General features: G+C 35.4%; 2 protein-coding genes across 2 annotated transcripts; both read left to right on the forward strand.

Moving 5' to 3' along the window:
- The first annotated feature begins 15213 nt into the window (after positions 1 to 15213).
- Positions 15214 to 15777, forward strand: LOC141665950 (uncharacterized). Its single transcript, XM_074471936.1, has one exon. The coding sequence runs from the start codon at positions 15214 to 15216 to the stop codon at positions 15775 to 15777; it is 564 nt and encodes a 187-aa protein (XP_074328037.1).
- Positions 15778 to 19974: 4197 nt separating this feature from the next.
- Positions 19975 to 20469, forward strand: LOC141665951 (uncharacterized). The gene has a single exon (XM_074471937.1). The coding sequence runs from the start codon at positions 19975 to 19977 to the stop codon at positions 20467 to 20469; it is 495 nt and encodes a 164-aa protein (XP_074328038.1).
- The last annotated feature ends 4775 nt before the right edge of the window (positions 20470 to 25244 follow it).

The raw sequence follows: 25244 nt of genomic DNA on the forward strand, positions 1-25244 counted from the left end.
CTGAAACTGGCCTTTGTGCCCTCTGTTTCTTGTACTTCCTTGTTGATTTGGATTCCTTGGGAGTTTCAGGAACTGTCATTCGTCTAAGCCTCTTGAGAAGCCTAGAACCCCCAATTTCAGAATCCTTCTGAGAAATCTCTTTCTCAGCTTCAGTTACAACAGGTTCTCTAGCAGGAACCGGTTCCTCAGAATCAGATTCATCTCTCAATGCAATCTTCCTTCTCTTTTGAGGTGTTTGAGGAACATTCTTTGTCCTCTTTGGCTTGGAAGATGAAGATTTCACAGTAGGTGCTGAAGATGAAGGTTGAGCAGTCTGTGAAGTGGAGAGATAGGATTTGAGATATGTTCTGAGGGTAGGTTGAGTAGAATGAGAGGTAGGTACTGAGGTTGATGGATTTTGGGTGTTTGGAGTTGGTTGGACATCAGAGTAAACAGATCTATAAGTATCAGGATCAGCATTTACTAGGATCTGTTTTACAGACTGAGGAATCTATAATGGTCTAACCACTTTTTTTTTAGTATCAGCATTTACCAGGTCATTAAAGTATCGTTTTGCAACCTTAAAAGGTTGGGTTTGGGTGCTGACTAAATGAGGTTCATCAGTACAATAAGTGTAAATAAGTTGACAGAATCTAGCAAAATAAACAACATCTCGATCCTCTGTCATCCTATCCCCAATAAAACCAATTAAAGCAGTTGCAAAATCAAAATGAGTTTGATTGATAATTGCATACCCGATGTGCTGGCTCATAATTGGAATAGCATCAAAATTCGAACATTTGTTCCCAAAAGCTTTGGTGATGCAATCAAAGAAGAAACTCCATTCTCTTTTGATATTAGCCCATTTCAACTGTCCAAGTTTCGTCAGACTCTTTTCATATCCCAATTCAGCCATTAACTCCCGAAGGGCTGAGTCCTCTGGAATTGAGAAAGTACAATCTTCTGGAAGATGTAAAGCCCTGCGTACTGTACCAGGAGTGACTACAAAGGATGAATCACCCACTTGGAAGATAATACTGGGAGTTCCACGTTGACCACCATCATCAAAAAGTCCAGTCCTCCAAAACCTCAGAACTTGTTGGCGTGAAAAGAATTCAGGCTGTGTTAATGCATACCCAACCTCACTATGTGCAAGAAGATCTTGCACAAAGTGCAATTCAGATGGAGCTTCAGTGTGATCAAGAACTGCAGCATAGTTGTTGGGGACAAACTTAGCTCCATCAATGATTAAATCCTTTGGTGCCATGTGAAAAAAAATTGAGATTCAAGTATGCCTGTTAGGTGTTTGATATAATGTCTGTATGAAAAACCAACGTGAGAAATAAAGAGAAAGAGAGTAAAAGTAAGGAGAGAGATAAAATATGAAGAAAATAAAAGATTAAAGAAATCTTCTCTCTGTTGTACTTATACTCTGAACAAAAATGTTACCGTTGGACACCTGTCAGACATGCAGTAATAACGGATAGTTACTGGGCTCGAGAAAACAGGAATCATTACTTACCCATTTGCCTAGTTTCTAGGAAAAACCGTTCCATTTATCAAGAGAAACAGTTTTAATTCAAAATTTAAACCGTTATCACTGATTGAATTATTTTTCACTGCATCATTAATATTCTGAAAATACATCACATGAAAATGACCAAGATAAATGAGATAAGTAAGTGCTGAAAACGAATCAGAACTTAATATAAAACAAAATTTATATGGTCATCAGAATATCAATCAGGATTTATCAACACAAGATAAAATAACTCAGAGACAAAATCTTGAAGCAAAAACAACTTTCATTAATATATCAAGACAATACATTTATGAAATGGAAATTACATCAATACTTATACAAGATTTTCCCTAAGCTTCTAAACCGAACATCAACAGCCTTAGTCCTAGCTAGGAAGCCTGACAAAGCTGATGATGAAGAAAAACAGAAAGAAGACAAGATTAAATCATTTCTTCTTCTTCCTACTCTCGACAAACAGAATGGCGAGTCTGATGATTCGCTCTTGCTGGCGGAGAGCTTTCAGCCTTTCCTCCTCCAATCGCTCCAGATGGCGATGGTAGTCCATATAGAAGAACAGGAGGTGTGTCAGTACCTCCTGTGGGACAGAGTCCCATATCTCCTCAGGAATGGCTGTGACATGCCATTCCTGCTGCCAATCGGCACAGCTTAGCTCCATATTGAAGTTTTGATAGTTCAAAAACATGTTGTATCTGACCATTGTGTTTTTGAAAGAAGAAGTATGAAGATAAGTGTGTGAGAAGAATTTGATGGAAAGACTGATGTGAAGTGGCTGCTTATATAGGCAAGAGAATGCCAGGAGACGCAAAGAAATTGAATGCTGACAGGTAGAATTAATTCTACATCGTCTTAGACTTTGAATAAGAATAACATTCATTGGAAAGAGGAAACATGGTTTAAAGCGCACAAGAAACAAGTAACATTGGACTGTTCAGGTACAAATACCATTAACCCTAACCATAGTGACTATTAATCTTCCACTTCAACATATTCAATTATTAACCGAGACTGTTATCAAATTTTATTCACAGATAAGTCAAGTAAAACATTAGACTGTAATATCAGAACTTAGACTTATATCAGAACTTAACAGTCATCAGAACATAATTTCTTAACTCGAAAAAGGAATGCCCATCTTAGTAAATCCTCATACAAGTTCTGAGTTATAGACTTCAGAACTTAATCATTAGAACGTGTAACTAGAACTTGTCCTCAGAATTTGTGCAAAGTGACACAGTGACTGTTTATCTAAAATAACATAGACCACCACAATAATTTTTATCATTCATATGGAGTGATTAGTGTGTGCATTAAGCTAAATAACAGACAAAGAGTAAAGTCTGAGTCACTTCAGTACATCTTAAAAATAAGGCATAACTAAAATTTTGCTAAAGAGCTGTCATTGTCCTGAAACCTACTGATGAATGAGTTCATGCTTGAGTCCACCTCAACTGTTTTGTGCAAATTTTATGCATCTTTTGAAATTCTATTTTACAGTGGCTTCTCAGTGTAAGTGAGTCATGACTGTTTATCAGAATTTATGCTATTATCAGAGTATTTCTCCAGTAATCATAGAGTGTGAAAAGTCACCAAGAAAATATTTTGCTTTTCTAATGCATATCTACTTAATACCAGCAATGCACTTGGGTCGTCCCTTCCTCATTTTTACTCTAGATCTCAAAGGAGTACCTGATTTTATTCTTTGATCTTTTTGCTTTTTCTTTTGATAAGTGAGGTTTATCAGCACTTAGTATATTCAGCAGTTTTACTAGTATCAGAACTTAACAGATGAGTAGCATTATTCTAATTTGTGACTTAGTAATAAGATATACAAAGTAAACTTAACTAAGCTCAATTATCAGAATTTGCTAGTGTCATAAGATTTCCACTGAAATAATTACTTCTTACATGGAATCATTTGTTTATTGAAGACTACTAGGTCAGTATCTAGCACAATTATCCTCATAGGATTGAATAGGTACTTGAACAGACATATCACTTATCAGAGTTTAGAAACATATATCAGACAACAGTCAGTACTTAAAGACATTTATCAATTAAGCACAGAATACACAATGAGATTAATTCTGTAAATACTGAGCATAAAGTCTGATAACACAGAACAAGACTAAGCAGATTTAGAGAAAGAACCTGAAACCATTCCAAGTTCATTTACCAATCTTGTAAAAGTAGCTTCACACAGTGGTTTTGTGAAGATATCTGCTAGTTGTTGATCTGTGGGAACAAAATGCAATTCCACTGTACCTTCATCCACATGTTCCCTGATGAAGTGGTACCTGATGCTGATGTGCTTTGTCATAGAGTGTTGAACTGGATTACCTGTCATAGCAATAGCACTTTAATTATCACAGTAAATAGGGATTTTGAAATATGTTAACCCATAATCCAGTAACTGATTCTTCATCCAAAGAATCTGTGCACAACAGCTTCCTGCAGCAATATACTCTGCTTCTGCAGTTGATGTGGAAATTGACTTTTGTTTCTTGTTGTACCAAGAAACCAATATGTCTCCAAGAAATTGACAGCTTCCACTTGTGCTTTTCCTGTCAATTTTGCAACCTGCAAAATCTGCATCTGAGTAACCTATTAGTTTAAAATCTGATTCTCTAGGATACCATAATCCCAGAGCAGCTGTTCCTTTAAGATACTTAAAGATTCTTTTTACAGCTGTTAAGTGAGGTTCTCTTGGATCTGCTTGAAATCTTGCACAAAGAAAGGTAGCATACATGATATCAGGTCTACTAGCAGTTAGATAGAGTAGAGAGCCAATCATACCTCTGTAGTCAGTAATATCTACTGATTTACCGGTATCCTTATCCAGTTTTGTTGCAGTGGCCATTGGAGTGGATGCACTTGAACAATCTTGCATTCCAAATTTCTTCAGCAAGTTTCTGGTGTACTTGGTTTGACAAATAAAAGTGCCTTCCTCATTCTGCTTGACTTGAAGGCCCAGAAAATAGCTAAGTTCCCCCATCATACTCATCTGATATCTTGACTGCATTAGTTTGGCAAACTTCTTGCAAAGTTTGTCATTTGTAGATCCAAAAATGATATCATCAACATAAATCTGGACCAGAAGTAAGTCCTTTCCATGGTTGAGGTAGAACAGTGTTTTGTCTATGTCCCTCTATTGAATCCACTTTCCAGAAGAAACTGAGCTAAAGTCTCATACCATGCTCTAGGAGCTTGCTTAAGTCCATAAAGTGCTTTATCAAGCCTGTAGACATAATCTGGATGTTTGGTATCTACAAAACCTGGAGGTTGTTCAACATATACCTCCTCCTCCAATTCTCCATTGAGAAAAGCACTTTTTACATCCATTTGAAAGACAGTAAACTTTTTGTGAGCAGCATAAGCCAAGAATATCCTTATGGCTTCTAACCTAGCAACTGGTGCAAATGTTTCATCATAATCAATTCCCTCCTGTTGAGAATATCCTTTTGCAACCAGCCTTGCCTTATTCCTTGTAATCATGCCATCACTGTCAGTTTTGTTTCTGAATACCCACTTTGTACCAACAACAGATCTATTCTTTGGTCTTGGCAGTAGGGTCCAGACTTTGTTTCTTTCAAATTTATTCAACTCTTCCTGCATTGCTTGCACCCAATCAACATCTTGAAGAGCTTCTTCCACTTTCTTTGGCTCAGTCTGAGAGAGAAAAGAATTGTAAAGACATTCATTTGAAGTACCTGTTCTAGTTCTGACACCTGCATCAGGATTTCCAATTATCAAATCAGGTGTATGTGATTTTGTCCACTTCCTTGCAGATGGAAGGTTTTCTCTAGAACTGGATGCTCCCCCATGATCCATGCTATCTTCATTTTCATTTTCTGATGCTCCCCCTGAAACTATGCTCTCTGAGTTGGAGTCTTCAGTATTTAAATTTTCAGCACTATCAGAACTTGGCTTATCAGAACTTGACGAATCAGAATTTGAAGAGCCAGATGTATGTTCTGATGTTTCTTGAGCTGTGGTAGGATCTTGAGTATGCTCCCCCTGCATCGGTGCATCTTCCCTTGGCGTAGCCACCACAGTTTCAATAACATCAGAGTTTATTCCATCAGAGTTTACAGTATCAGGACTTAGACTTTCAGGATTTTCAGTATCAGAATTTGAGTCTTCATTTTCAAATCTCAGCTGATCATGGTCAATAAAATCTTCAAGACCAGTAATCTTCTTGTCATAAAAAGAGACATTGATAGATTCCATGACTACTTTTGTTCTCAAATTATAGACTCTGAAGGCTTTTGTGGAAAGTGGATATCCAACAAAGATTCCTTCATCAGCTTTTAGATCAAACTTTGATAGCTGTTCAGTATGAGTCTTGAGAACAAAACACTTGCATCCAAATACATGAAGGTATTTCAGATTTGGCTTCTTTTTCTTCACCATCTCATATGGTGTTTTTCCATGCTTGTTAATGAGTGTTGCATTTTGAGTAAAACAAGCAGTCTGCACAGCTTCAGCCCAGAAATAGGTTGGAAGCTTTGCTTCTTCAAGTATTGTACGTGCAGCTTCAATGAGAGTTCTATTCTTCCTTTCAACAACTCCATTTTGCTGTGGAGTTCCAGGAGCAGAAAATTCCTGCTTTATTCAATGGCTTTTGCAGAACTCTTCCATTATCAAATTCTTGAACTCAGTGCCATTATCACTCCTTAAAACTTTCACAGAATCTTTGACCATTTTATCCAGATGTTTGACATGATCAATCAAGATTGATGCAGTTTCACTTTTTGTATGCAAGAAATACACCCATGTGTATTTGGTGAACTCATCCACTATGACCAACGCATACTTCTTCTTTGTAATAGACATGACATTTACTGGACCAAATAGATCAACATGTAGTAGATGATAAGGCTCAAGAATTGATGATTCAGTCTTGCTCTTGAATGAAGATTTTCTTTATTTGGCTTTCTGACATGAATCACAAAGACCATCAGGAGCAAATACTGTGTTTGGCAATCCTCTCACAAGATCTTTCTTGACCAGTTCATTTATATTGTTGAAATTTAAATGAGAGAGTTTCTTATGCCAATTCCATCTTTCTTCAATTGATGCTCTACTCATCAGACAGATTGCAGAACCATCAGTACTTGTTGAAAGCTTAGCTTCATAAATGTTACCACGCCTGTATCCTTTCAGAACAACTTTGCCTTTAGATTTACTCACAATTTCACAGTGTTCTTCAAAGAAATCAACATGATAACCTCTGTCACAGATTTGACTTATACTCAGTAGGTTGTGTTTAAGTCCTGAGACCAGAGCTACTTGTTTAATTATGACATTTCCAAGATTGATATTGCCATATCCCAATGTTTTTCCAATGTTGCCATCTCCATAAGAAACACTTGGGCCAGCTTTCTCCACAAAGTCTGATAGCAGGGCCTTATTTCCAGTCATATGTCCTGAACATCCACTGTCCAGAACTAGAATATTTTTCCTGTTGCCCTGTAATCACAAAGACCACTAATTATTAGTTTTAAGGACCCAGACTTGCTTGGATCCTTTGGCCTTATTAAGTTTGTAAACATTTGCAGCGGATTTAGCATCAGAGTTTATGTTAACATTTTTCTTATCAGAACTTACACTATCAGACTTTGAATCAGAATTTACACTAGAAGGAACAATGGAAACTTTCTTCAAAGAAGGTTTTATTTGATAATAATCATAGTACAAGCTATGATATTCCTTACAAGTATAAATGGAATGCCATAAACTACCACAATGAAAATAAGGATTTTGTGGTTTGTATCTAACAGACTGACTCTTAACTCCTGACTTTGAAGGTAAGGAGTTAATATTCTTATTCTTCCTGCAAAAAGAAGCCAGATGGTTAGAACTTCCACAGTTATGACATGTTTTCCTAGAAGCATCAGGAACAGGTTTATAATTATTGCTTTTATTCACACCTTCCTTTCCATTCCTATTTTTCCTAGGTGATTTTACCTTGTTTGCATTCTTAACATCTTTCAGCTTATGCTTAAGCTGCTTCTTTGTCATTAAGCCTATGTTCACTTCAGCTGTCTTTTCCTGTTTTAGTTTGTCAGAAGTTAATTTCTTTATAACTTCTGATTTTTCATTTTCAGACTTTACAGTTACAGACTTAACAAGTTTTAACTTTGGCTTTTACTTATCAACAGACTTAATTTCTTCAGTTCCTTTATCATTCTTATCTTCTCCATAACCTAAGCCCTCTTTCCAGTTTCCACTACTTAGCAAATTTTGAGTTGTTTTGCCAGAGTTAGTCCAAGTCCTGATAATCTCTCTTTCCTTTTCTAACTCAGTTTTTAGAGATTCATTTATTTTTAGCACTTCATTCCTAACATAAAAAGCATCATCTCTATCCTTCTGAGGTTGATGGAACATGACTAACTCTTTTTCTAAGAAATCATTTCTTTTCTTAAATGCAAGATTTTCAGAAGTTAATCTTTCACATGTTAAAGTTTGATCTCTATAACTAACAAACATGGTTTTAAGATATCTTCTCAACTCATTAATATCATCAGTATGAAAAGCATAAGTAGTCTGAGGTACCTTTATTTCAGCAGCTTCAGAACTGCTCTCAGCACTTTCTTTATCAGCATTTGCCATCAATGCATAGTTTTCCTCACTTTTAGAGTCTGAGGTGTTTGTCCAGCTTTTCTGCTTTGTGACAAGAGCCTTGCCTTTGTCACCCTTTACCTTCTTGCAATCAGGAGATATGTGGCTTTCTCACCACAGTTATAGCATTTAACATTGGTGTAATCTCCTTTGTCAGACTTTCCTCCTCTGCCTTCAGATCTTCTGAAATTCTTCTTATTAGAACTTATGCCTTTCCTGGAAAACTTCTTTCCCTTCCTGAACTTCCTGTATGCAATCTTTGTGATTCCTTTCATCATAAGAGCACACAGCTTCATCATCTCCTCATCAGCATCAATCTCAGGCAATCTTTCAGAATCTGAGTCATCATCACTCTCAGAACTTGATGACTCAGTATCAGACTTTATGAAAAGAGCTTTACCCTTGTCTTTCTTTGAGGAAGCTGCTTTGGGGAATTCTTCTTCAGCCTTAAGAGCAACTGTCCTTGACTTTCCTCCTTTCCTCTTGCTTCTTTGTTCCATCTCCAGCTCATGAGTCTTGAGCATTCCATAGATTTCGTCAAGAGTTGTTTCATCAATATTGTAGTTGTCTCTTATTGTCGTTGCCTTCAAATCCCAGCATTCAGGAAGAGCTAACAAGAACTTAAGGTTTGAATCTTCAAGATAATACTCTTTATCAACTAATGACAAATCATTCAAAAGTTTGACAAATCTATCATATAAATCATTCAATGACTCATTAGTCTTTGAGTCAAAGTGTTCATACTCTTGAGTGAGTATTGTCTTCCTGTTCTTCTTAATTGTGTCAGTTCCCTGACACCTTGTTTCCAGAGCATCCCATATCTCCTTAGCAGTCTTGCAGTTGATTACCCTGTTTGACATTACATTATCAATGGCACTATGCAGTAAGTGTCGTACCTTAACATCCTTAGCAATTGATGTTATGTCTTCAGCAGTATAATCACTCTTCTCCTTTGGTACGGTCTTTGCTGCTTCACCTGCAACTGCAACAACGAGCTTGGTTGGTTTGTGAGGGCCTTCCTTGATTCTATCAAGGTATTCTGGATCTGTTGCTTCCAGGAACATGGTCATCCTTACCTTCCATATGGGATATTCAGATGGTCTCAGTATGGGAACTCTGATGGTCTCATACCGACTCTGAATTTGTGTCTTTGGTGGTTCCTCAATTTTGGTAGGCTTAGTTGAAGTTTCTGTGTCCGACATGATTGTGTTTGGATCTTTAACTATATGTATGTTAACTGATAGGCTCTGATACCAATTGTTAGGTCACACACACACTGTAGAGGGGGTGAATACAGTGTATAGTACACTCAAATCGAACTTTAAGAACTTAAGTAACAGAAAATGAACTTTATTGAAACAATAAACTCTGTTACAGTATGGAACTGTTACCTCTCAGTGATGAACAAATATCACGAGAGCTGCTAGGGTTACAATGAATAATCTTCTCTAATTATGATAACACTTATAGTGTAAACCCTATGTCTGTGTTTATATACTACACAGTTACAAGATAATCGCTAATTGATATGGAATATAATTCTGCTTCCTAAAATATATCAATCAGATATCTTTTTTTCCAAGTATTCCATTCTTTACAGAATTCCTTCTTCATGCATATCTCTTCTTATGTTTATCTTGATCTTCTTTCCTTTAATCAGCTACTGTCCTTATCTGATCGTCCTTCAGCACTTAAGTTCTGATATCTATCTTCTGATGATTATCTCCTGATAACATAAGTACTGATATCCTTAAGTCCTGACTTCCAGTATAAGTACTGATCAACAGTTAAGTACTGATTTATCCTGTTCAAATAATATCTGAAAGCTAAACATAAAACATATTAGCCATGACATTATCAAATATATCTAACACTTGTCAAACTGGGCTATGTAGTCGTTAAACTTTCATTTGGCCCTTGTTTATAGATGCAGTGTATTTCCGCAATTCCAGACAACTTGACACCTCCTTACTAAAATAGCCGTAACTTTCTGTAGAAAAATCATTTTCATGAACCATTTTTTGCATAAAAAAGAAGACTGCAAGATCTTTCTAATGGTATATAGCTTGCTATCCATAAATGCCCTATCCATAAATGCCCAGAGGAAAGCAGTTTATTCTGCAAAATTTGACATTTCTGCATTTTCTCCAGAATCTGGACAGCTTTACACCCTGTCACTAAAACGGTTATAGCTCGCTGTAGAAAATTTTATTTGGCGAACCGTTTTTTTCATAAAAAACTTGACTCTGGTATGTTTTCGATGATGTATAATTCAGTTCCCAAAACCTTGTCAATGAAAACAGTTTATTCTTCAAAGTCATGCTTTCTACAGTCTTCGGGACAGTTTGACACCCTGTCACTGAAACAATCATTACTCTTTGTAGAAAATTTCTTTTATCGAACCGTTTTTTACATAAAAGGTTAGACTCCGAGATCTTTCCATCGGTATATAGTTTGCTCACCAAAATATTCCCTACAAAAGTAGTTTATTAATGACCTTGTGCAGTTTTCAGTTTTCTACGCTTTATTATGCACCATTTCTGTTCATTTTTCTGCAGGTTTTCCGAACATTTTACGAGCAGCTTTTTTGGTCATTTTCTTCTGCATTTCTACTCTTTTTTCAGTAGTGTTTCCAGTTATTTTCTGCAGGTTCTCTGGTAATTTTTCTGCAGATTTTCTGGTCACTTTCTAGTGATTTTAGACCCCTTTTCCATCAGATTTTCTGAAAAATTTCTGGCTTGAGCTTTTGGTCGCTTGGCCTGGACTTTTGCTCGCATGTCTTAGGCTTGAAACTTGACCGAGCTTGAGTTTCCGCTTGCCTAGGGTCGATATTTTTTTGCTTGCCTCTTACGTGCTTTTAGATTTCCTTGCTGGATAATGTCATCCTCCACACTAGGGTAATCATATGCTTCTTTTTTTAAAAAAAATCACACATCCACATGTTGCAAGATATTTTGATGCATGAGCAGCATTGAGATTTGTTGTAAATTCTCTTCAGTGAAAGTGAAATTACAAGATTATCTCGACTTGAACAAAGAATAAGCAATTGGACTTGGTTCTGGGTATTCCGAGTGTTTAATCTTCAAAGCTATGGGCTACTCCAGACTAGGTTGCTTGCACTGGAATATGTTCCATCGCTCTAACATCCGATATAGCCTCTGAAATGTGGATCCTCTCGTGTGGTTCCTTAAAGATATGCAAAGAGGACCATCCCGATTTAAAAGAAAAACAGAGATGTCGCTTTGATGATAAAATAATATCAATACATATTCTTGATTTCTTTTTTAATCATCTTCATTATAGGTTTTTTTTAGTTAGGTTAGCAGCACTTTCATGTCTTTCATGTATTCTACGACAATTAGCACATGCTTATCGAGAACACACGCTAATAGACTATCAATTAAAAGGTGCTATTGAGAAATTGGTTAGCCTCTTTGTGAACCCATTACAATTAGTAAATATTGATAATTATCTATTTACACCCATGCCCTTTAATAACTTAAACGTGTATATGTAAGCATAAAGTATGATGTAGACTGTGGTGTAACAATTATTAAAAAAAATATTGCAATGAAAGAGTATTGCTTATCTTGTTGTCATTTGTTCATGGCAAGTTATGGGCATCCTTCAGATTTCCTGGTCTGCATATATTGAACACTATTTCGTGTTTGTTGACCTTGTGACACCCTGGAGGGACTGGAGTCTCTTGCGAGCCTGATAGCTTCTGATAGTCACCATTGTTTATCTCAAGTGAGAGTAATACCAGTTCAGCTTTAAGAAATACGGTAATTAACCTCTCGTTTCTCGGGTTACACACCAGTAGCTTTCTTGTCAAGGATGTTGATCATTAATCATATGTTCAATTCATTGCCTCTCAGATTATCCTCTACCGAGACATGAGAATTTTTTGGATTTTGGATTAAACTTTCTTGTACGTTCCCACAGACGGCGCCAATGTTACGACCAAATTTCTGATGATGATAGAACGTCCTTCGATCGTGTAGAGCGTCCTTCGGACCTGCAAGGAGAAGAATACGAGGGTTTGTCCTCCCGATTCACCTGCGGTGTGAGAATCAGTAATCGGTCTTTCATGAGTAAGATGGAACGTACAAGAGCTATGATTGTACCAAAATTGTATATGCCATTGTCGTTAAAATTGTATATATGATTATGTGTATATGATGGTGTATTTATCCAAACCTCGGATATAAATGCTTCGGCCGTTACATTTAGGAGGAAGATAAATGTTGGAGGGGGTTACGTTTCTGTAGTTTGCTAGTCCAATGGTCGGCCCATGACTGCTTAATGGGCTTTCGGCTATTGGGCCTCATAAATCGGGCCACTATCACTAACAGTATGTGTACGATTTTCGTGTATAATATTAACAACACATATACAATTTCTAATATAGCTTATTAATTACAGTAAATATTTTCTTGTGTGTACCGTGTAATCTGTATTTACATAATGAATACAAGTAGGGTGGTATTTGTAAATTTAAAATAGATTTAAACTAATTCATTGAATTGCGTCATTTTGTTCACAAAAAAGTAAAATATTATCACATATGTTGAAATGCAAAGTTAAACAAAAATATTGAGTTTGAGTTAGATAATCTATGAGTAATGATTCTCGATTTAAAAATATTAATAATGTCTAACAAAAAACATAAAAACTTGCAATTGTAATATTCCAAAAAGTAGACTTACACCACTGTTGATATAAATTACATTTTAATGAAAAATTTTAGTATTTAAAATTCAATGCCTAGGTTAATGTTACATCATTGTCTATATCATAATATATTGACTAAAGGTGACAAGATATTCTTAGTTTTAATCTACTAAATAAAGTCCTAATTTGATAAGATAACACATAATTGTCAATGTATAATTTATCAATTAAATTGGCATAATTCACCTAGGTTTTAAACACTGAAAAAAATCTCGGATTCAATTGATCATTCTCACTTTTAAGAAATAAAGGACTTTTTTATGTTCTTTTCTAATGTATCAATAAATCCGAATACAAAATTAGCATTGAATCTTTTAAAATTAGTAATGGTAAAGTGATATATGCGTGTGTATGTTTGTAAATTATTGTTTGTTATATTTTTGAGTAAATTATATCGCTCTGGTTTATTCATAAATTAATTATCTTATTTGTGTAATTATCTAATCATTATTACATATGATGAGTCAATTGATTTCTCAACTAACATACATTTATAATTATTCAAAAATTATAATTATCTAATAAATAAATTGCAATTATTTATATATTAGAGTCGCAGTAGCACATACTAACAATCCATATATATTTTTACTCAATCGAGTATGAATCGTGGCTGCGACATAAAAATATCTTATATATTACAAAATTAACGTTTGATATTCATGTTTTTTTCTCATTATTTTAAAATAGTACTAATACTGCCATTCAAAACCTTTTCAAGTTTCTTCGTTTATGATTCTAATTTTTGTTCTTATACTAATTTGATAACATTCTATATTATTTTCCAAAAATTAAATATTTTCAGTTCGATAAAATTTTATAAATCCTTTCAAATTATCGACCAATATAAATTTTTACTTTAAATAGTATAAAACGGATTAAATCAAATGGTGCAATATAGTATAATTTTAACTTTTATTCAAATTCTTCTAAATACTAAGTAATTCAAAATATTTGTACAATATTATAAATATGATATATATATATATCATATAAACACCTCTAACACATTAATTTTTATTAGTAAAAATTATTACGAAATTTTGCCTTGTTGGTTAAATGTTCTCGCCCGAATTCATAATTTAAATTTTCTAAACCTAGAAAACGAACATGTATTTTCGGCCAGTTCATTTAGTCGAATTTTGAATATTTCTTGAAAAATGGGCCAAGTACTGATTTCTATTTCGAAATAAACCGAAATACATCGACTGTTTATAGTTCTAACATATCTAAATATTTAGTACACATAAATAATATTTAATTAAATGACCTGTTTTGATAATTTATTATAAAAAATAATAAGTATATAATCAATTTATTTTATTTTTATAATAAAAAATTATATTAAAAAAGAACGAGACATATTTTTAAGCTAAAAATTATTTAGTAAATAGAGTAATGATCTGTTTTTGTGTTATGTTTGGCTATATATCTTAAATTCAAGTTTTTAATTTTAACTCGACAAATATTCTAGTAATTATGTTAAAATTTAAATAAAATGTCATAATTTATGACACTCACATATTATGTTTATGATTAAGAATACAAGTGATAATATGGTGTAGTGGTATAAAGATTTACATATGAACTCGAAACACTTGGGTTAAATTCCCAACAATGATATTTTTTTTAATTTAAATATTAAACAGAGGGGTAAGTTCGTTATTTCAATACAAGAATAAATTGTCTCATGGGCCTCATTTGGTTATATGAATTTTGCAGTTGCACGGGAACTAGGGGATCCCTGGAACCAAATTACAACATAACAGTTCCTTAGATAATTAAAAACATGTGTTTGGTTGGTCATTATTCAATTTAACTTCAGTGTCACTTTTCTTAAAATTACATATTAAAATTTTTATATTTAACAATAAATATGGATTATACTGACATACAAATATGTATGAAACTGAATATAATTTTTTATAAAATTGCTACATAGAAAATATAAATATAGATATTTAAATATGACATATTAAATAAATATATATCTAATATAAACTATTAATAAAAAAGAATTTTTGAACAATGAATTATGATGAAAAAATAAAAAAAAACCCATGATATAATTGTAAATACAAAATAAAATATATAAAACTATTTTACTACAAGAAAATTAAAAAGTTCAAATAATTAATACTAAAAAAATTTTCAATAAAAATAGAGAATATATAATCATGAATAAAAAATTAAAAAAAGAGTAAGTAAAGAAATTGTACTGCTTAACTCCGAGTGACCATTTTTTTTTCTCTCCTGGTGAGAGTCTTATGAGTTTCTCTCCGTCTTGATATCGTTCAGATTTTGAGAATTGTGAGAGTAGTAGTTTTGTTTGCATTATGGAGAATACAGAAGATATTAACATGCATATGGCAAATTTAGGGATTGAGGACGAGGAGAATGAAGAATTGGTTTTCGGTGCAGAGGTGGAGGAGGTAAACAAGTATGAGCTTTGCCTTGTGGGAAGGTTCCTTTCTGAGAAGTCGATCAATGACAGAGCAATGAAGAGCAAATTAGCAGATGTATGGAAGCCAGCCATGGGAGTAACTATTAAGGAGATAGAGCCCGGGATATATCTCTTCCAGTTTTATCATATAGAAGATCTAAATTGGGTGATGAATGGAGGCCCGTGGTCTTTCGATAACATTATGCTGGTGTTGGCTACCATACCACCGGGTGAAAATCCTATAAAGGTTGCTTTGATATATGTTAATATATGGATTCAAATTTACGACTTGCCATCAGGTTTCATGACAGAGACGGTGGGTAAGCTACTTGGAAACTTCTTCGGGGAAATCTTGTTGTATGATTCGAAAAATGAAAGTAGCTTATGGAGGGATTGTATGCACTTAAAGATAAAGCTGGATGTCAGGAAGCCATTGAAGAGAAAAAAAGATAACTGATAGGAAGGGTAAAGATTTTATAGTGCAGTGCAAATATGAGCGTTTGGGTTAGTTTTGTTTCATTTGTGGTATGATAACTCATACGGATAGATTCTGTAAGCAGTTCTTGGAGAGTCCAAAGGAAAAAATTGTTAAAAAATGGGGAGTTTGGCTCCGTGCAACTCCGAGAAGATTGGCCAGTTAGACGAAAAGTAAATGGCTGCGGGACGACGGAGATGATGACTGAGAATTCCAAAATGGCAGGAATTATGGAAGCGTGAAATTAGGGAGGGTGGTTACAGAGACCAGTAATGAGAATAATAATCAGGTGAGAAATTTCAGGGTTAAGGATAAGGTTATCACAACTACTGCTCCATTTAAAATTTTAAATAATTTGGAATTAGTCGCGGCAGAATTTCATCACAATGGGCCGGGTGAGGAAGAATTAGATGGGCTGACTATTGTGGAGAGGAAAAGGCGTAGAAAAAATAATCCAGCCCGTGAGATGAATTATTAGAAAAACACATCCCATGTAAAAGTCTATAATAACCTGGAGTTATATAGCATAGAGGCACCTCTTTCTGAAATGGATTGCGTTGCTTCTCAACAACTTGATTTGGCTACGTTTTCTAAGCAATCTAGCCAAGCGCCATGAATTTCTTAAGTTGGAACTGCTGAGGATTGGGAAATTCTCGAGCAGTTCGTGTTCTTCGGGACGTTAAGTCTCGTAAACCTGATCTTATTTTTCTTTCAGAAACTCTTGTTCGTAGTGAAAAAATAAAAAAATCTTAGTTCAAGTCTTGGTTTTGTAAATAGTTTTACAGTTGATTGTATTGGCAAGAGTGGAGGTCTTGCAGTGATGTGGAGAAGTACAGTGGTATGCATTATTGACAGCTCTTCAGTGAATCATATTGATGTGGTGGTTTTAAAGGATCAAATTTCGCATTGGCACCTTACCTGTTTCTATGGCATCCCGGAGAGAAGTCACAGAAGAGATTCATGGGATTTAATTAAGCAGCTTTCTTCTATTTCTGAAATGCCCTGGTGCATCAGAGTGACAAGGAAGGTGTGCATGACCATCCCCAGTATTTGATGGATGGATTTAGGGAGTCCATTATTGAAAGTGGTCTGATAGAGATTGATCTCAATGGAGGCCGTTTTATATGAGAGAAAGGAAAAGGAACAACTAACTGGGTACGGGAGCGTTTGGATAGAGCTTTTACTTCAGATAATTGGTGGCACTTGCATCCGCTTTGTAAATTGACTGTGCACCATACAGTGTATTCAGATCATGACCCAATCCACTTAGAGCTGCATAATGTTGGCCTGACAAAAAAGGAATTCCGGTTTAAATTTGAAAACACGTGGCTTCGAGAACCGAATTTCCTTGGAGATGTTAAGGAGTATTGGGATAGTCTTCCTCTATCGTACTCCGTGCAGCTATTGTCAATTGTTACCTAAATTGATTTCTATGTCGACCTTTATGGCCAAATGGGGACGCAATTTTTTTCACAAATTCAGGGACAAATTGCAAAAACAAAAGGCAATTATAAATACTCTGGCAAAAAAAATGGATGAAGATAGTATCAAAAATTATTTTTTAGAGAAGGATAAGCTTCACGATTTGATGTGGCATGAGGAAAGCTACTAGAAGTAGCGTGCAAAAACCTTCTGGCTTGCTGAAGGAGACGCGAACTCTAAGTTCTTTCACAATTTTGCATCCACCAGGAGAAAAGCTAATTTTATGTCGAAGCTGCAGACTGATGAGGGTACTGTAATGAATGAATCTGATATGCACAAGGTAGTTCTGGATTATTTCATGGGTGTGTTTGGAGAAAGAGATGCCACACTATCGGTGACTGAGGAAAATATGGATCGTCTTGTGACAGATGAACAGAATGCCTCTCTAATAGCTGAGGTTTCTTTTGATGAGTTTACTAAGGCCGTGAAACAGATGCATCCTGACAAAGCTTCAAGACCTGACGGCTTAAACCCCGCTTTTTTTTCCAGCAATTCTGGTCGAGTTTGGGTAGAGATGTGTTTGAAACTTGTAAAGGGTGGCTGAACCAGTGTAAATTCCCTGCTGAACTGAATGAGACAAATGTTGTCCTTATTCCCAAGAAGGAAAATGTTGAACGAATGACAGATCTCCATCCTATTGCCCTTTGTAACGTGCTCTACAAGATACTTGCAAAGGTCCTGGCTAATAGACTTAAAGTAATCCTCCCTAGAATTACCTGTGAGAACCAATCTGCCTTCGTGCCCGGAAGAAATATAACTGATAACGTGCTTGTGGTGTTTGAAATCATTCATCATATGAAGAGAAAACACTCTGGTGGTGTAGGTGAAGTAGCTCTAAAGCATGATATCAGTAAAGCATATGATAGGGTCGATTGGGATTTTTTGAACGCAAGAATGCACCAAATGGGTTTGTGTTTGAAGTGGACCCATTGGATAATGATGTGTGTAAAAACAGTGAATTATTCTTTTTGTTTTAATGGATCGATTATAGGTCCTATAAAGCCGAAACGGGGGTTGCGTCAAGGGGATCCGCTTTCCCCATATTCGTTCTTATTTTGTGTGGAGGGGTTATCTTGAGCTACAAATCAAGCAGAAGAAAGCAGATATATTCATGGATGCAAAGTAAGTCGTTCAGCTCCGTCTGTTACACATCTATTATTTGCTGATGATAGCTTTTTATTTTTTAGAGCTGATAATGGGGAAGCAAATAAAATTAGAGAGATTCTTGATTCTTATGAACTTTCTTCTGGTCAAGCTGTTAATTATAATAAGTCAGGGGTATTCTTTAGCTCTTATGTCCGCAGAGATAAACAAGTGGAAATTATGAATCTGTTAGGGGTAACAAATGATCTCTCTACTGGAAATTATCTGGGATTACCTTCGTTAGTAGGCAAGTCGAAAACAGCTTTAGTTTCTTAAAGGATAGAATATGGAAAAGAGTTCACGGGTGGAATATGAAGATGTTATCAAAAGCTGGCAAACCCGTCCTTTTAAAAAATGTGGCCACTGCTATCCCGTCGTATTACATGTCATGCTTTCTGCTCCCAAAGAAATTATGCCAGGAAATTGAACGCATTCTTAATGGTTTTTGGTGGAGTTCTTCGTCTACAACTACTAAAGGTATTCGATGGATAGCATGAGATGGATTGAGTAATACAAAAGCAAAAGGAGGTTTGGGTTTTTGGAGCTTACATGGGTATAATTTAGCAATGCTGGGGAAACATGTATGGAATTTTATTCACAAACCTCATTCGCTAGTTGCTCGGGTGTTTAAGGCTAGGTACTATCCCAAGTCTCATATCTTAAGTGCAATTTGAGATGGAGGATCCAGTTTCATTTGGTCTGGTATATTTGCAGCCAAAGAGGAGTTAAGAAGAGGATTTAAATGGGTGGTGGGAAATGGCAGGATATTACGATTGCTACAGACCCTTGGGTTACAGGGAAGATGGTTTTATGATTGATGTTGGTTCGAATATTGATAGTAGTATGAAGGTGGTTAATTTGTTTTATCAGAATTCTGAAGGGTGGGATAGAGAGAAAATCAGAGATTTATTTAGCGAACAAGATGCAGAAGCCATATTGTGTATGCGGATTCCTCAGATTAGTACAGTTGACAGAGTAGCTTGGGTTCATAATAAAAATGGTCAGTATTCTGTCAAATCAGGTTACAAGTTATGGCAAGAAAGTAATACTCAGCAACCGCCTCATGAGAATTCTAGTGGATGGAGAAAAATTTGGAAGATGCAAATTCCATCTAAGGTGAAATTTTTTCTATGGAGGGTTTATAGAAATAATATTCCAGTTCGATCTACTCTTCAGAGAAGACATATTATGGTCCCTCTCATATGCCCAATGTGCATCACGGATGAAGAGCATCTTCGCCATGTGTTTTTTGATTGTGAGTTTGCCTCACAGTGCTGGCAATATGCAGGTTTGTCTTTTAATATGGGGGAGGTTGAAGATGTGTCGACTTAGTTACTAAATAAATTGGCGTCTGAAAGTCAAGACCAAGTCACTAAAATAGCTATGATCCTCTGGGCCATATGGTTCTTTCGTAATAAAAAGGTATGGGATGGGAAGAGTGTCACGCCTGGTTTTGCAGTAGACTGGGGACTGAACAGCTTATTGACTGGAAAAAGGTTGTGTCCCAGGTTCAAAATTTCCAGCAAGTGAATACTCCAGCTAACTATAGAGAGAATGTTAAATGGGTTAGACCCAGAACGAGGAAAGTTCAAGGTTAATGTTGTTGCAGGCATTGTTGAAGGGTCAACTTGTTTCACCATAGGAATGCTTCTTAGAGATCACACAGGTTTCTTTTTGGAGGGTAGAACTATGAAGCTCAACAGGCCAGTTTCGGTTATGGAAGCGGAGACAATTGGAATTGAAGAAGCTATGTTATGGATTACTTCTAAAGGTATTACAGACATCTGCATTGAGTCTGACTCTCTCTTGGCAGTGCAAGCTATCAGGGGTACTACTGTGTTTTATTCGGAAGTTGGTCATAGCATTAATGTTTGCAGGTCAATTTTAGCTGGTAGAAGTGATATTTCTGTTCATCGTGTGAGAAGATTAGCTAATATGGCAGCCCATTATATGGCTCGTATCCCTTATGAGCTAAATTCAGTTATGAATATTTTGAGTCCTCCGCGAAATGTGTTGGATTCGGTGATGTATGATGCATATTTTGAGTAATGAAATGTTCGTTTCTTCAAAAAAAACTCCGAGTGACCACACTTCTTCTATGTAACTAGGTTACTACATTTTGGAGTAACCTGAAGTACACGGGAAGTCTGAGTTACACACTAGATTTTAAAAGTTAACCAAACGCTGTAAACCATTTAGGTTCCCAGGTATTTAAAATTCCTTAGCTGGGTTATATTGAACCAAACGAGGTCATGGATCTTATCTCCATGTTGTCCTATTAGAGCAAATTCAACAATGTCCTAGTTGTAAAAGTTCAAGCCTTATGTTTAATATAAAATATTATATTCAAGTAAAATTAGGACATGTTTAAGTAAATGCCTCTCCAATAATGTGCTTTATTTTTACTATATATTTAATATTTTATTATTAAAAATTTTCTTCATCATTAAAAAATAATATATATTAGAGAGAGAAATAGAGTGTTCATGAAAGTTTATAGTAAAATATAAGTTAGGATGCCTTAAAAATAAGGCTCAAGTAGGTTGTTATGGTGATATAAGACAATACTTGGACACTGTTGAAACTATTTTTTTATCAAATGCCATATAATTTGATTTAAGATATCATATATGACACATGTTGGATTTGCACTTATATATAGAAGGATATATGTGATGTACCGCCTGATGAGTATGAATTGACAGTGAATTTAAATGCTAATGTTTGGTAAAAAAAATGCTCATGAAAAGAGAGCCAAATGAAAAATGAGTACTCCTAAAATTGTGCATATGAAATTATGAATGTATCTAATAGTACTACGTGTTCCATTTTATTGTTAAATTTACAGCTGTTAATTATACACATCAATTTTATTTCAAAAACAAAATAAAATTATGCACTTCAATTTTGATTAGTTCACCCTAATTCGTAACCTCCACAAACGGTTTTGCCTTTTTATTTTGTTAGTTCGACTCCAATGGTATTATCATTTAACTTTACCAAACTAATTAATATTTAAATAAATAAGTTATATATTTCAGAAAATGTTTTAAAAAAATTCTCAAATAACTGACATATCATGCAAGTAATTATGATTTTTCTAATTATAATATGAAAGTTCACGTTCACAGAACAAATTTATCATGATATTAACCAAAATTCTCTATGTCTCACTCATTTTTTTACACACGTTTTCCTCATACTTGGTATGTATTTTTATTCTATTATAAAATATAGTTCTATAATTATTTTTAATTTTTTTTAATAAAATTTAAATATTTTATTTTTATTTAAAAAAAAATTAAATTATTAAGATAATCATATTTTATGAAAGGCTTAAAATATGTGACCAATCACGGTCCCCAAATATAAAAGTGGCGGAGGGAGGGAGGGAGTACAAATTTGGGACATTACTCTGTTTAGATTTGAATTGACAATACGCTTCTTGATTTGATTGAATGAGAATTTCACTGCGCCCATCATTTCCACTGTTAAAGTTGTAGATTCTGTTTTCTTTTCAGTATTTAGGTGTATTTTTTATTTAATTTTAAATTGCTAAGCTAACAAGTGTGCGCTTGTTTGAAAATAAATTAAAATGATGAGGTTGCCTCCGAAATTGGTTATTTAAATCATTATCAAATGTTCATGTGTAATATATATAGTTATTTATGTATAATGTGGATAATTTATAGTTCTTCTAATAATAAAATATGACATAGTGCGCATATATTTATGCGTACATAAATTAAAACATCGTATTTTTCCTGTCAGTAAAATTTTTGAAAACCAATTCGTAATACCTAATCTTGCTTTTATATTGACTTGTCTCGGTCATCCTATAATATTCATTCTTTGTTAAAGTGTGTAAGAAATAAACATCTTTTTATACACTCTTACACTTTATTTTCTTGTATTCTCAAACATACACACTTCTAGATTGTTGACTCTCACACCGAAGATAAATCGGGGGAAATTTCTCGCATTCTCTTCTCTTTTCAGGTCAAGCTGAAGGGCGTTCTAAGAAGGTCGAAGGACGTTCTTCCTATCCGCAAAAATCTGGGCGTAATATTGGGCGCCAATTGTGGGAATACAAGAATCAATTTGAGTTACTGAAACCATGATTAACAACATTGAAGAAATACCGCCTGGCTTCACTCCACACGATGAGGAGCAACCGTTGAAACAATCATTGGTCGATATCGACGGAATGCTCAAATTGAACCCCGAGGAAGAAGCCATACTGTTGAAAATTAGAGCTGAGAAATTGGCCGTGGAAATGGGCAAGGAAAAGCAGAATAAACAGGTGGAAAATGAAGCCTAATGAAATGAAGGGAAGTAGATGCACTCCGACTAAAAGCTCTACAGCTCCAGAGGGAGGAAATTGAGTAACAGGAGAAGGCACTTCATGAGGCACTAGAGGCTGAAGACACGGTAGTAATCACCAAGACCAGGGAAGACCGAAGGGGGCATAACGAAAAAGAGGAGTTTGACTCTGATCCGAACCCCAAGAGGAAATGCTCGAAAGCCTACTATTCTTCGGATCCAGATGCTGAACCCAATGGATCTCGAACCAGGATTAGTAGGATAAAGAATGATATGTTTGGAGATAGAAGGGTAGATCAGGAGCCACTTGTGATAGGATATTGAGCAGTATCGACCTCTATTGGGCGCATAGAGGTAGTTCTCGAAGATGAGCGAATTTAATGGAAATGACAATCCCGAAGATCATTATGACATATATGAGCTACTGATAATGGGGATAGGCCACAACGACATTAGGCTCTGCAAAATGTTTAAGACATACCTCTAGGAGCGGCCTCGATGTGGTACAAGTCGCTTAAATCGAGGTCCATCGGCTCGTATGAACAACTAAAGAGGAAGTTCTTGAAGTACTAATCGCATTTGTGCCGAAAGTACAATGACATCGAAGCCTTGGTCCATCACAGACAAGGGGCAAACGAAGAATTGAGGGACTACTTGGCTCGGTTCAAAGAAGAACTTGGAATGGTTACTGACTTGGACAAGGTCAAAGCTATGAGATTCCTTATGGCGGGGCTAGAACCCTGTAAAGGTAAAAAGCTCCACTCCTCTCTTTATGGTTTTCCACGCAAATCCCTTAATGATATCTATGTGAGGGGAGAAAATATCTGAAGGAAGATGGAAAGTATCGGGCATTACAAGAACTCCCGAAGGGATGACCGAGGGAAACGATCAGAAAAATATGACTATCCCTCTAGATCTGTCAGTTTCTAAAGGGACAACAAAAAGGACAGCAGAAGGGAGTCTGATCGTGGGGCCAAACGACGACGAGATAGATATTCGGTCATGTTCGCTCCTTTGAACGCACCGATGTCCAAGATTCTCCACGAGATCAAAGGAAAGCCCGGGTTTATTCGGCCGGCTAAGATGAAAGTCCCAAATTACAAGAAAAATCCTAAAAAGTACTGAGATTACCACAAAAATAAAGAGCACAACACTGATGAGTACTACTATTTGAAAAAGCTGATTAAACGATTGAACAAAGAAGGGGGATTGAACCAGTTCGTCCAAAATTTGAGGGATAGATTGGGTCTGAAGGATAATCGAGAGGAAGAGCCTGAACGGGAGGAACCCGAGCGAAGTGATAGAATAAGGGGAGAAATAAAAATAATTTATAGGGGTAGTGTGTTAGACTGGGATAGGAAGACTGCAAAGACAAAGTATGCCAGTAAATTGTATAATTTTTATCAGTTCAGTCCATCAAAGTAGCCCATACTGATGACTTTCAGTACCGAAGATTACAAGGATGTAATATACCCTTACGAAGACCCCTTAATCATCAACCCTCTTATCGGGAAAAATAAGATTTGGAATGTGTTGGTCGACAGTGGTAGCTCAGCCAATATCCTATTCTATAAGACTTATAACAAGATAAACTTGGCACGAGAACAACCAGAACCCTGTCATGAAGACCCTATTCAGTTTAAAGGTACAATTACTTTACCGGTCCTCTTTGGTAAAATGCCTTAAACTATTGAAAAGCGGGTGAAATTTTATGTGGTTCAGATTGAAAGTTGGTACAACGCAATTATGGGGATATTGTTAGGAATATGTTGTAGTCTTGATGATAACTCACCAAAACACCTTAAGTAGATATGTTTTGTATCATTTAGAAGCCTTCAAAGGATAACCATAGTTTATCTATCCATTGAAGGAGTAGCTTATGTTAATAAGTATGTAGCATATTTTATAAACTATGATGGTTGAGGGATTTAATAGTTATTATAGTTTCTAACTCATGTTGATTACTAGCAAGATATATAAAATAGGCGGACTAAATGTAAATATAAAATGGTTTGTAATTTTGTATAAGTGAAAGAATATCAACTGCTAAGGAAACATCTTCAACTGCTAAACTACAAGCTTCAACCAATAAGTCTACAAGCTTTAAGGAATAATTCAATATGCCTTCAACGGATAAGCTAGTCAAGAGGTCTTCAACTGATATCATATAAAGATTTAATGGATGTTAACAAGAAAGCTTCAATAGATGACACTAGTATAGTGTCAACGGATGACCACAATAAAGCTTTAACGGATAACATCAATTTAGCTTCAACAGATGATCAACAAGATAGCAGTTAATAGTGACTTGACAGAGGCTGACAAATTCACATGAGTTGATAGTGCACAAAAGGAATGTGGCAGCATGCTTACAGATTTTAGAAGAAAATGAAATATTTCCATTTACATACAAAACAAGGACATTCAAAGATGTTATATCTTACTTGTATTGCATTGGACAGGGAAATGAAGAAGCATGTGCTTGGATCTAGCTGATAGAA

Source organism: Apium graveolens, chromosome 6 (genome assembly GCF_009905375.1).
Source record: "Apium graveolens cultivar Ventura chromosome 6, ASM990537v1, whole genome shotgun sequence".
Taxonomy (NCBI): domain Eukaryota; kingdom Viridiplantae; phylum Streptophyta; class Magnoliopsida; order Apiales; family Apiaceae; genus Apium; species Apium graveolens.

Excerpts from the sequence above, each read along its gene's own strand:
- LOC141665951 (XM_074471937.1), top strand. The coding sequence starts at position 19,975 with ATGTTAAATGGGTTAGACCCAGAACGAGGAAAGTTCAAGGTTAATGTT.
- LOC141665950 (XM_074471936.1), top strand. The coding sequence starts at position 15,214 with ATGGAGAATACAGAAGATATTAACATGCATATGGCAAATTTAGGGATT.